This window comes from Triticum urartu, chromosome 3A, assembly GCF_056163025.1.
Source record: "Triticum urartu cultivar PI428250 chromosome 3A, HENAU_Tu73, whole genome shotgun sequence".
NCBI lineage: Eukaryota > Viridiplantae > Streptophyta > Magnoliopsida > Poales > Poaceae > Triticum > Triticum urartu.
This window is the reverse complement of record NC_141875.1, coordinates 704,057,288-704,069,629: the sequence shown is the minus strand read 5'-3', so window position 1 is coordinate 704,069,629 and position 12,342 is coordinate 704,057,288. Positions and strand designations below refer to the sequence as shown.

General features: G+C 52.0%; 1 protein-coding gene across 1 annotated transcript; it reads right to left on the bottom strand.

The window, feature by feature from the left end:
* Positions 1-2,496: 2,496 nt before the first annotated feature.
* Positions 2,497-4,390, bottom strand: LOC147981897 (UPF0481 protein At3g47200-like). The gene has a single exon (XM_087517237.1). It carries the CDS (start codon positions 4,319-4,321, stop codon positions 2,726-2,728), a length of 1,596 nt encoding a protein of 531 aa, XP_087373363.1. The 5' UTR covers positions 4,322-4,390; the 3' UTR covers positions 2,497-2,725.
* Positions 4,391-12,342: the final 7,952 nt, after the last annotated feature.

Sequence of the window (12,342 nt, the reverse complement as noted above, 5' to 3'; positions counted from 1 at the left end):
TAGTGTTGCTCATGTATATCTACTGTTGTAGTTGATGATGTACATGTTCTTAAGTGGTCCTGTTATATGCAACATTGAAGTGGTTCGATTGTACCTAAGTGGCCTTTTGTTGTTTGCAGGGAATGAAGCCGAGTGGTCTATGTTTTGCCGGAATGTTGATTCATTTCCGTTCTGAAAAATTTCAGGTGCTTGATTTGTCCACTTTGTAGCAAAGGTCATGCCAAAATTTTCCGTAAATTTTGGTATGACTTGTGCTACAAACTAGGACATATCGAGTGTCCGGAATTTGCCGCAACGAGAAAGAATCAACATTCCTGCAAAATATAGGCCTTTTTATGTCATTATTCATTTAATTAGGTATAGAATTAATTGACTAGATTTAATCGTAGGAAACATGACTAGCAATGATGAAGGACATGCTTCTGGTGATTGCAACATCTATGAGGCGGTAGACGCCTATTTGAACCTTCTCGAGGAGCAACGGTTGTTGCAGTGCCCACCTGTCACATTCGAGACTGAGACCGGCATCGAGACCGGCACTGAGACAGACACCGGTGCCGAGACCGGCGCTGAGACCGACACCGATGTGACGACATGATTTGTGTTGGATGATATGATAAGACTATTATATGTATGATATGATGAGCATATTACATGTTTATGATGTGATTAGAATACTGTATAAAACCTTTAAAAAATATCACAAATACGTAGCAAAAAAATATATATGTGAAAATATAGTAGTAACGCTCTTTAGTGCTGGACAGGAAAACACTACTGCTAAGTAGGTATAGCAGTAGCGCGCGTCAAAACGCATTACTACTATACGTTAGCTGCAGCGTCGTATCAGTAGCGTGGTTCCCCGCGTTACTACTAGGCTTTTCTCTAATAGTGTAATTAGTCCATATAAGCCTATTTATTGAGTTAGTTGATAATACATAACTCCAAGACATATATAAATTGGTTGTTTTGGTTCTAAGGAGGCGAGGTGGGACTATTCTATACTTACTAATAAAGGAGTAGTGTTTCTGCCCCTCCGTCGCACAGTTTCATAGTAACCCCCCTGTTTTTTGGTAATTTACCTGTCATTGACGAGAAGATTTTTATTTTATTTTATAGAAACCCCCCTCCTTTTTTGGTAAATAACCCGCACTCCACCATTAAGTGAAAAAAATAAACCTTTTTTTTGCATTTCAGCAGAAAACCACTACTGTTTTTTTACTTAACCCACAATCCATCTAGAACAGATAATGCTTTTTAAAATATCCGTATCTTTTAAACTCTAACTTTAATTTTAACATGTTATATATGAAATTTGATTAGAAATATATGTAAAATATGCATATGATGTTATTTTTCCTGTTAACTATATTTAAAATGTGATTTAGGATGCAATTTTAATCAACAACACACGATCCATCTTTCTTTCTTATTGACACCGACTCGGATCGCAAATGAACACCTTTGCATAGCCAAATTGGAAACGAAAAAACCATCAATAACCATGCATGCATGCCTCGGCAAAATCTTGCATGGGAAAAAGGCAGATTTCCCATCTTATGCCGAGAGAGAGACACCTCGGCAAGATCTATTGGGATCCTGAATTATGGTTATTAGGTTAGTGCCATGCAGTATTTTTCTTCTCCTGTTGCAATGCACATGATGTTTTGCTGGTTAAAGATAATAGGAAGAGCCGGCTTATTGAGTTGGTGTTTTTTTCAGGCCCAATGCAGCATGCGTTATGTAATTCCAGTTGGCCTACTTGGAGCGTAGGTTAAAATGGAATGCTAATTTATTTTTGAATTTTTCCAGCTGTCCAATCGAAAAAAAAAGATGTGGAGCAGGCCATTTGGCCCATGTAGGGGTCTAACTCCCTGTGGCCCAATCGAAGAAGAAGAAAAGATGCGGAGCAGGCCGTTCACTACACGGTTTGGAGGGCCAACCTGAAAATTTATTCATATGTGGACATGTCGAAAGAAAATAATTCTATATAAATGCTACTATAGCGCCGTATCAGTAGCGCGGTGCCCCGCGCTACTGCTAGGCTTTTCCCTAATAATATAATTAGTCCACATAGGCCAACATATTCCTTTCTTTCTTTAGCAGGACTCGTTCTCTTATTCTCACATCATCATCCTCATCCTTAGCTTATTGATTCCCGAGCCTATTTATTGAGTTAGCTTATAATAGATAACTCCAAGACATATATAAATTGGTTGTTTTGGTTTTAAGGAGGCGAGGTGGTACTATTCTATACCAACATAGAATATATGCCATTAACTACATGGTTTGGAGCAGGCCACTTGGCCCATGTAGTGGTCTAACTCCCCATGGCCCAATCGAAGAAGAAAAAAAGATGCGGCGTAGGCCGTTCACTACACGGTTTGGAGGGCCAACCCAAAAATTTATTCATAGGTGGACATGTCAGATAGGTACAAAAGAAAATAATTCTATATGATGAACGGACCAAAATTCAGAGAAACACATCATACTTTATAGCTATATATATAGATTAGTCTCATTTCTTCTAGGCATACACAACAAGCATTGTGTATCTGTTGTATTGCAGGAGGAAAGCACGATGTGCTCGATACAGTCTTTTACATCACAAAGTGGCCTGTCTACAAACCGTATTTCATTTGACCTAAACTGAATAACTTAGCCACCTCCCATAGCTTCGCCACCAGCTCTGTAAGTTGGGGTGTTTCCAGATCTGTGCCCACTATTACTTGACCGGGAGTGGGTGATAGAACCTATAGACGGAGTACCCCGTGTTGATAACCGTGGCAAAGGAGATCAAAGCGCCAAAGATGACGAAGAAGGTGACAGACTGCCTGGGGAAGCACTGCAGCCTGACCCACTTGATGGCCTTGGCGGCTGTGCTCTTATGATGCGCCGACACGTCCTTGCAGAGGCGGAGCAGGTCTTTGGTATAGATTGTGTTGCTGTACTCATCTGCGAGTCCAGTGAAGAGGTTGACGATCTCCTTGTCGGTCTGGTGTGTGTGCGCCAGGATCCCGCGCTCCCTCAGCAGCTTGGCGTCGGCCTCGGTCTGCAGCAGCCGAGCCATGCAGATGGAGTAGGCGGTGACGCCGAGGCCGCACTGTTGGTAGCTCTGCTCGAACGCGATGAGGCTGCGGAAGACGGACTCGCTGTAGCCGTGGATGTGCTGGGCAGGGACGTGCATCACCCCTCGCACGTCCATCATGTTCCTCTTGAAGACGATGTGTAACGAGCTGCCGCCCGGAGCGGCCTGCTTGCTGAAACTGGTCCGCCACTCCTCGAACCAGGTCGCGCAGGGGAGGTGCGACTCTGGCTCGGCGTGCAGGGAGGAAGAATCGTTGGGCAGCATGTGGGTGTGTTGGGGCACCCTGGACGAGTGGAAAAGATGCAGGAGGTGATGAACTACTTTCGGGAACCGGGTCCGGGTGGTGGTTCCTGCTGCTTCGGATTGTTTCATGTTGCGCCTGGGGGGCGGCTGGATGTCGTCGAAGCAGGAGAGAGCAAGCTCTTTTATGCCGCGACTGATTCCCTCGAAGAAGGTTCCTTTCAACCGTGTGTGAAGCTCGGCCAGCACAAAGAAGGGGATCTGGTTGCTCAGCGTCAGCAGGTCCAGCCTGGTCTGCTTCATGTTCCGGCACATGTCCGCGGACAAGTACTTGAACTGCTTCTCACGCTCGACCTGAGCAGGAAGACGGCCAAGAGGGGCATGGGCCAGCGGCGCCGGCGCCGCCTGCACGCCCGACCTGAGCAGGAAGACGGCCAAGATGAGCAGGCAACCGTCGAGCAGAAGCATCTCGGCGAGCTCCTCAGAGCTCATGGTAAACGAGCCAGCCTCGTAGCAGCTGCGAACTTGGGCATCACTGTCCTTGGCCCAACGAAGAAAGTCGGCGGTGTCGAGGCCGCACCCTTGGCCTTGGCTAGCAAGGAACTTGACGATGGCACACTTCTTGGCATCTGTGATGAGAGAGTCCGACGACGGGCGGTGGTACGGCCCGACAGCGGCGACCATGATGCTGCTGGCTGCGTGCTCGGTGTGATCCGAGGCCGGCGAGGCGGCCGCCTGCGGAAGCGTGGGCATGGGCGCTACGCCAACGGGGGCGCGGTGGCGAAGCTTGAAAATTGACGGGTTGGTAGTACCAACGGAGTCGAGCCTTGGGGAGTAGCAGGTATGGATGCTCAGGGTAACGCCCTCAGCTTCCTCGTTGATTTTCTCCTGCACCTTCTCGATCCAGCTGGACGAGCTGCCACTGCCATTGCCGGGGCTTCCTTGGATTTCCGGATCTTCGACACTTGCCACCGGCACGTATTGCTGAGCCATGGCGCGCGCGGTAGCAAGGAAGAATTGATGGTCGGCAGAGTCTAGCTAGGGAACTGGGGAACTACTATGTTGTGTATAGTACGAGTATATGCGAAAGGCAGAAGAGTGGTTTTATGGTGTAGAGATTACGCGGTAAATACGAAAGAATCAATGAAATTTGCAACGCGCTTTTTTTTTCCTTTTAGCAGAAGGCAACGCGTATACGACGTCGAGCTATTGTATTGTACGTATCATCTCAGGCCACGATGGCGCACGTAGAAAACTGGAGGCCCATCTCACGCCACGATGGCGCACGATGGATCCAAGAAACCCGCCAAATCAATCCACATGGGGCTCGCCTCATTCTAATCGGTTGGTTAGTCACGTAGGAACAGGTCAACCTTGCCCATTCACAACTACGGAGCACCACCCACCAAAAATAATAATAATACGGCGCACCAGTAAGCGTCTCACGATTGATTTTTTTGCTTCCTATCAGAGTAGACTGTCAAGTCTAACATGCCCCCCCCCCCCCCCCCTGCGAACCCGCTCCGGCGACCACAGCCACCCACCCGCGTCCGTCCGCTCCGGCGGCTGCAGCCACCAAAATCCAGGCGGTGTCGGTCCAGGTGGACCCCGCCTCCACTCCCTCCCTGCGGCGCCCTCCCGGGTTCCCCACGCCCCCTCCCCCTCCGCCGCGGGATCCAGCGTGGGATCCAGATCTGTCACCGCGTCGGGTGCTCCGCTCGGGCTCATCAGTCGTCCCGGAGTCGCCTGAGCACGGGGCGGCGGCTATGGGCGGAGCGCGGGGCGTCTCTGGGCCCAAGCGCGTGAGCTTCGAGATCTCCTCCAGCCGCATTGATGCGGGCCGGGGATGTGCAGCTGCGCCACCATTCAATGAAGCTTCTGATGCGTATCCGTCTACTGGGTGCATTCATGCTACTGATCCTCGGCCAGCTGCGCCCGCGCCTGTGCATTCATGGGCATCCCTCGCCGGTCGCCCTTCCAACTCCTATTCAGACAACAACGCACACCAGTGGCAGGTGGTGCGCCCGGCGCATTGGTGGCGCCATCAAGGCGTCTGTGGTCAGAGGGGGCAGCCGCGCCGCGCGGCCGTCTCGTCATCTGGCGCCGGGAATCGAGCGACTTCATGGAGAGACAGAAGGGCGGTGAAGCCTCATAAACGCAAGTGCCATCGCTGCAAGCAACGCGGGCATATATCCGTGGACTGCAGGGATCCCATCGTCTGCGACTATTGCAACAGGCAAGGCCACCGGCTCCGAGAGTGTTCCACCAGGCTGCAGCAGCTTCGCGCTCGACGCGCTCCCACCGTGCCCTTTCCACCTCGCCCGCGCCCCCTGGTGCCGGCTGCCATGCCACGACTGGGTGAGCCGGCCTCGTGTCCCGCGGAGGGGTTTGTCGTCATGGCGTCCACGCCAGACATGGACGCGCAGGCGGCGGCGCTCGCCAACGTTGCTGCTCTGGTCTGGCTCGGCGGCAACCGCCCGCGGATCAACGCGGCCACCATGGAGGAGGCGATCCACCGCTATACCAGGGTGCCAAAGGCAGACATCACGGTCGTCCCCCACTACCCGGAGGATTTTTTCGTCAAGTTCACCTTCCCGCATCACCGGGATTTGATGACGGCGGCACCAGGCAGGTTCTCTCATGGGGACCTTGACATCCATGCGGCCAACTGGAGGCCGCTGACCAGGGCGGATGCTGCGTCCTTCCACCACCATGTCCACTTGTGCCTTGAGGAGGTGCCGTTGCAGGCATGGTCGGAGGAGGCGGTCGGCAAGATCATCGGCAGCTCGTGCATCCTCCACTACTTTGACATTGCCACACTGCAGAAGGTGGACGCGACCACTTTGGACCTCTGGGCATGGTGCGTCAACCCCTCCACTATCCCCAAGGTCATGTAGGTGAACATCGTCGGCAGCGAGGTCGTTGTGTCTACATCGGCCATGGGCGGGCGCAAGGGGCTCACCTACAGGGTCATAGTCCATCTGGACAGGCTAGAAGACTTCACCCCGTACGAGGACGGGTCCATCCCGTCGAGGCCACGCAGCCCCGACCGCTATGACTGGGTGCACGGGATCATCGACGGCGAGGCCGCGCTGCGCGACCAGGGGCGTCGGCCGCCCAGCAATGGAGGTGGTGGTCGGCGGCGTGATGATAATGGCAGAGACCGCCGCGGCAACAAGGACCGGAGCCGAGAGGAAGATCGCCGCGGGCGCCGAGACGACCGTCCTACCTCCTGGCGTGATCGATTCTTCCATAGCCGGTCGCGGGCTGCGGATAGGCGGGCGGAGGATGGGCGCCGCGAGGACCGGCGGGACTACCGCCGCGATGGGCGTCGGCATGAGGAGGGCGGCCGAAGGATCGACCTGTCCAAGGTGCAGCTGTTGCCCGGAGGTGCAGTCATCCCTGCCTCGGGACGCCGTCGTCGGGCCATGTCACCAGTCTCCACAAGACGCCGCAGTTCCAGAACCGTGGCGAGGACACCTGACAAGCGCCGCTCACCTGTTGCTGCCCTCGCCTGGCGCCTTAAGAGGGCGGTTGCATGATGCCTGGGTGTCCACTCCACGGCCGTGGTCACCCCGTCGTCGTCTACCGTTGGCACTCCCAGCTTTACGCCGTCCAGGACTACTTCGGTTGGGGCACGAGCTGCTGCTGAACCGGAGGTGGCCCAGCTGAGGCTGCTCACGCGCGAGGCTTCTCTGCAAGGGGGAGCCAGGTGTGCAGCAGCGCTAGAGGCTGCTGCTAGGTCGCCCAGGACGCCGCTGCATGTGCCAAACACTTTTCCAGGCCAGGCCAACTGCTCTACTATGCCTTTTACGGCGGATGAGCCTTCAGAGACATCACCAATCATTTCCACCCCGCTGGGGTCACCGAGCCCTGAAGATGCCATCTCCACACCCTTGTTTGTGCAGAGGGAGGCCCCCTTGCTCCCTACGCCGCAACCCACCAAGAGGGTGGACCATGCAGCTAGGCGCAAGACTTTGGCGCCGGGGTTCTCGCTGAGCAGGCGCAGCGCCCGGCTAAAGGCAAAAAACAGAGGAACACTAGTGGCTCAAATGGCTCAAAAGATTCTGTGCCAACATGTGGGGATCACGCACGAAGGAAACCAGATCACTGAAGAGGTCATCTCCAAGTTCGCTGAGCTGTTTCGAGGACAGCTACCTCCCATTGCTGTCGGGGCACTCCGTGCACTATTTCGCCTGGACTGTGATCTTGCAACAGCCGTAGAAGACGCCCTTCTGGAGCATGGTGGAGCAGAGGGGCTGGACCACGAGGAGGCTGTGCAGCTAGACGACACTGCTGCTGTTTGATTGTCCGCCTGGTAGTAGTCATGTTCGAGTCCTTTTAGTTCGAGATGTTAGTCCAGTCCAAGTTCTCTTTTCTGTGTGAAGCCAATCCCTGTTCGATGGCTGTTGTTCCTCATGTATGGTTGTGTCCGTTCCTGTACTTGCAACCGGCTGTATGCCTTGATGTAATGAAGTGGTTCTTTGCCACGGTCTCTCTGATGCCAAAATTGTCTAGATGAGTGAACACAACCTAAGCATTATCAGTTGGAATGTGCGAGGACTAAATTGTCCGGATCGCAGAACTACCGTGCATGAGGCCATCTCCGCGTCCCGCTGCAACCTGCTGTGCATTCAGGAGTCCAAGTTAGCTGCCCTGGACGCGGCCACATCGGCCTATCTTGGTGGATATAGGCTGAAAGGCTTCGCTTTTTTGCCAGCTTTGGGTACTAGGGGAGGAATAATCTTGCTTTGGAACGAAGATACCATCAGCGCCTCTGACATCGCCGTGGGGGAGTTCTACCTGTCGGCCACGATCACGCTCCTCAACTCCGACATCTCTTTCAAGCTGACCACAGTGTATGGCCCGACGGACAGTAGAAGAAAAGATGATTTTTTTCGCGGAGTTGCTAGCCCAGAAACCTGCAGCCGGCACCTTATGGCTTGCAAACGGGGATTTCAACCAGATATATAAGGCGCGGGACAAAAACAAGAGGAACGCAAATATCTCATGCATAAATCGCTTCCGCAACGCCCTGAATGCCTGTGAGCTAAAGGAGATACATTTGCAAAATCGTAAATTTACGTGGAGCAACGAGAGGCTTGATCCTACGCTGTGCAAGCTCGATACTTTTTTCTGCAACTCCGACTGGGATATCCAGTTCAGTTCCCACGTCCACTCCGCCATGGCAACTTCTCTCTCTGATCATTGCCCACTCATCCTAGCTAGCGAATATGGGCCAAAGAAGCCCCGGATTTTCAGATTTGAGAATTTCTGGATTAAGTTGCCGGGCTTTGGTCAGGTTGTTGTGGAGGTGTGGGGAAAGCCTACCAAGCACACTGAGCCTTGCCGAATACTTGCCGAAAAGCTTCGTCGGCTCGGCGTCGCGCTGCGAAGATGGAGCAATAGTTTCTTTTCTAGTGCGAAGCTACAACTCACGATGGCTTTGGAGGTTATCCTCAGGCTTGACATGGCCATGGATCTAAGGCCTCTTTCTCCGGAGGAATGGGATTTGAGGATGAGGCTCAAGAGGAGAGTCATTGGCTATGCGATTCTGGAGAGGGCAAGGAAGTGGCAAGCCTCGAGGATCAGGAACCTGAAGGAGGGTGACGCCAACACAAAGTTCTTCCACATTAAAGTGAACGCACGGAGAAGGAAGAATTTCATCCGCAGGCTGCGGGTGGGGGCTCTTTGGGCTTGCACACACGAGGAGAAGGAGAAGGTGGTTCATGACCACTTCTCCGCTATGCTGCAAAAGAAGCCTCGACCGCATAGCAACCTTAACTGGAACAACATAAACTTCAATCAGTGCGATCTGTCCAGCCTGGATGAACCGTTCAGCGAGCATGAGGCCCTTGACGCCATAGGAGACATGCCCAAGGATAAAGCCCCGGGGCCGGATGGCTTTACGGGGGCCTTTTTCAAGGCTTCTTGGGAGGTCATTAAGGCGGACATCATGGCTGTGGTCAATAGTTTTGCCGACCTACGTTCTGAGCACTTCCAATGGGTGAATACGGCTAACGTAGTTCTCCTTCCCAAGAAAGATGGGGCGGAGAGCATCTCTGACTTCAGACCAATCAGCCTCATCCATGCGGTGGCTAAGATTGTGGCCAAGATGATGGCAACTCGGTTAGCACCATTCATGCACACTCTGATATCCCGTAGCCAGAGCGCCTCCATCAAGTCCAGAAGCATCCACGATAATTTTATGTACGTGCGCAACCTTGCTCGGCGGATGCACCGGTTAAAGAAGCCTACCCTCCTCTTCAAGCTAGACATAAAAAAGGCTTTTGATTCTGTCAGATGGGACTACTTGCTCAGCCTTCTCAGTCAACGCGGTTTCCCGACACAGTTCAGAGATATGCTCACCGCCCTGCTGCGGTCGTCCTCATCCAGAGTCCTTCTCAATGGGATTCCGGGTGAGCCTATGTGGCACGGTGTGGGCCTCCGGCAGGGAGAGCCGCTCTCCCCCCTTCTATTTGTCCTGGCCATTGACCCTATCCAGAGCATTCTCGACACCGCCACAAGACAGGGCAAGCTACACCGGATAGGGGGCAGGGCCACCTGCATGCGCTCCTCGCTATATGCCGATGATGCCGCCATATTTGTGGCGCCTTTCAAGGAGGACATCCAGCAATTAACCTCCATCCTAGCTGGGTTTGGCGAAGTCACCAGTCTCACAACGAACCTCGAAAAGAGCTCGGTGGTTCCTATTAGTTGTAGCGGCATTGACCTGAATGCCGTTCTTGAGGGCTTTTCGGCCAAGCGTGCTACTTTCCTAATGCGCTACCTCGGCCTCCCGCTGTCCGTTCACCGGCTCAGGAAAATTGATCTTCAACACTTGGTAGACAAAGCTGCAGGGAGCTTGGTTCCTTGGCAGGGCCGGTTCATCATGGCGGCTGGGCGAACCGAGTTGGTTAGATCGGTGACCACCTCCCAGGCCACTTTCCATGCCACAACGATTAAACTTCCTGAGAGTACTCTGAGCAATCTCAATAAGCTCGAGAGGGCCTTCCTTTGGGCGGGAGCGGAGAAGGTCTCTGGCGGGCAATGCAAGGTCAACTGGAAGGCCGTGTGCAGACCAAAGAGCCTTGGCGGCTTGGGAGTCCTCGACCTTCACTTATATGCGAGAGCTTTGTGCCTGAGATGGCTATGGTACGAATGGAAGGAACCCGATAAACCATGGGTCGGCTTGGGAAACCCATGCGACTCCATGGACAGAGAGCTCTTCTATGCGGCGACTACTATCACCGTGGGGGATGGTCGGATGGCGCATTTCTGGCACTCACCGTGGATGGAAGGAAAGAAACCCAAGGACATCACCCCGCTCGTGTTCGCGAGCTCATCCAACAAGAATAAATCTGTAAAGGAGGCCATGCAGGATCAAAATTGGGTGCACTGGATTAAAATGGAGGATGGGCTTTCAGTTGACCATATTGCACAGTTCTGCACGCTTTGGGAGAAGCTCAGCCAAGTTGAACTTCGAGATGACCTGGCCGATGACATAAAGTGGAACCTCACGACCAATGGCACATATTCGTCTGCCTCGGCCTACAAGGTGCAATTCGAAGGGGCGGTGGCAACCAACATGAAGAAAGTGATATGGGGAAACTGGGCACCCCCCAAGTGCAAGTTTTTCGCGTGGCTCATCAACAAGAACAGGGTTTGGACGGCAGACCAGCTACAACGGCGAGGGTGGCCAAATTGCAATTTATGCCAACTATGCAAAAGGGAGCCGGAGACGGCGGCACACATTATGTTCCAGTGTAGGTTCTCCATGCGCATTTGGAATGCGGTGAGATGTTGGCTTGACACGCCGGAGCTCGACACCGCCGATTGGGTTGGAATCTCTTCGGTCCATGAGTGGTCGACTAGAACGATCCTTGGCCGCGGACACCGGAGGAAGACGATCTCTTCGCTTGTAATGCTAGTCTCTTGGAAGGTTTGGAAAGAGAGAAATGCGAGGATGTTCCAAAAGAAATCCTCAATGCCAACCACGGTGCTAGAGGGCATCAAGGTGGAGGCCAGGAATTGGGTTCTGGCCGGGGCTAAACACTTGGGATCCTTGATGCCGTGAGAGTAGCCCGTTTTGTTTTCGCATTTGTTGAGGAGTAATGACCCTCATTGAGACTTTGTTCTATACTCCTTCTTTATTAATGAGATGAGGCAAAGCTTTTGCCTCCGTTTCAAAAAAGAGAGTAGACCGTCTGATCAAAAGCATCCTGGTCATCCAAGTAGTGGTTAGGTCTCACCGGAGTTTTATTCAAAAGTTATACATTAAAAAATATTTATACAACAACAAAAATCAATAACATCAGATTTATTGTGAAGTATATTTTCATATGATTTATATATGAGTTAATACCACAATTTATACATAAACTTGTAGGGGTGGGAACAGATTCGTATATAAGGACTAAAAAATCCCACAAAAGTGCCCCTCCAACTCGTATGCGGATTCTGTTATGGTCCAAAACGGTCTGGACACGACATTTGGCATCCTCGTGATGAAGTCATCTGTGTCTCGTCAGACGATGATTGACGACGTTACACCGAGAGGGTCCTAAGAATATCTCTCCATCGTCGGAGGAGCAAATCTCATTCTCATGCTATCTAGTCTCTTGTCAAACCTTTCGATGAATCTATAAGTTGTAGTTATGATCACCATGTTACAGGTGACATTTGAGCAACCCCAAAGCCCACCGTACGGTAAGAAGTGACTATGATACTCTCATGGTCTAAGGAGCAATTTCACACGTCAACACTCCGTATTATTACAATTTCACACGTCAACACTCCGTATTATTACAATTGATTACAGACGATATTGACCCAATTCATAACAGACAAGTTTGGGTCAGTTCAATATGATTGTTCTTCCAACGTCATAATCTCAATATTGTTTTAGGATCATCATTATACTTAACGATATCCTAAGATCCGGAAAACATGATCACCAACAACACTTGAGCTAGTCCTAGAGGCAAGACTAGGAACCTTTCATTTAACAGTTT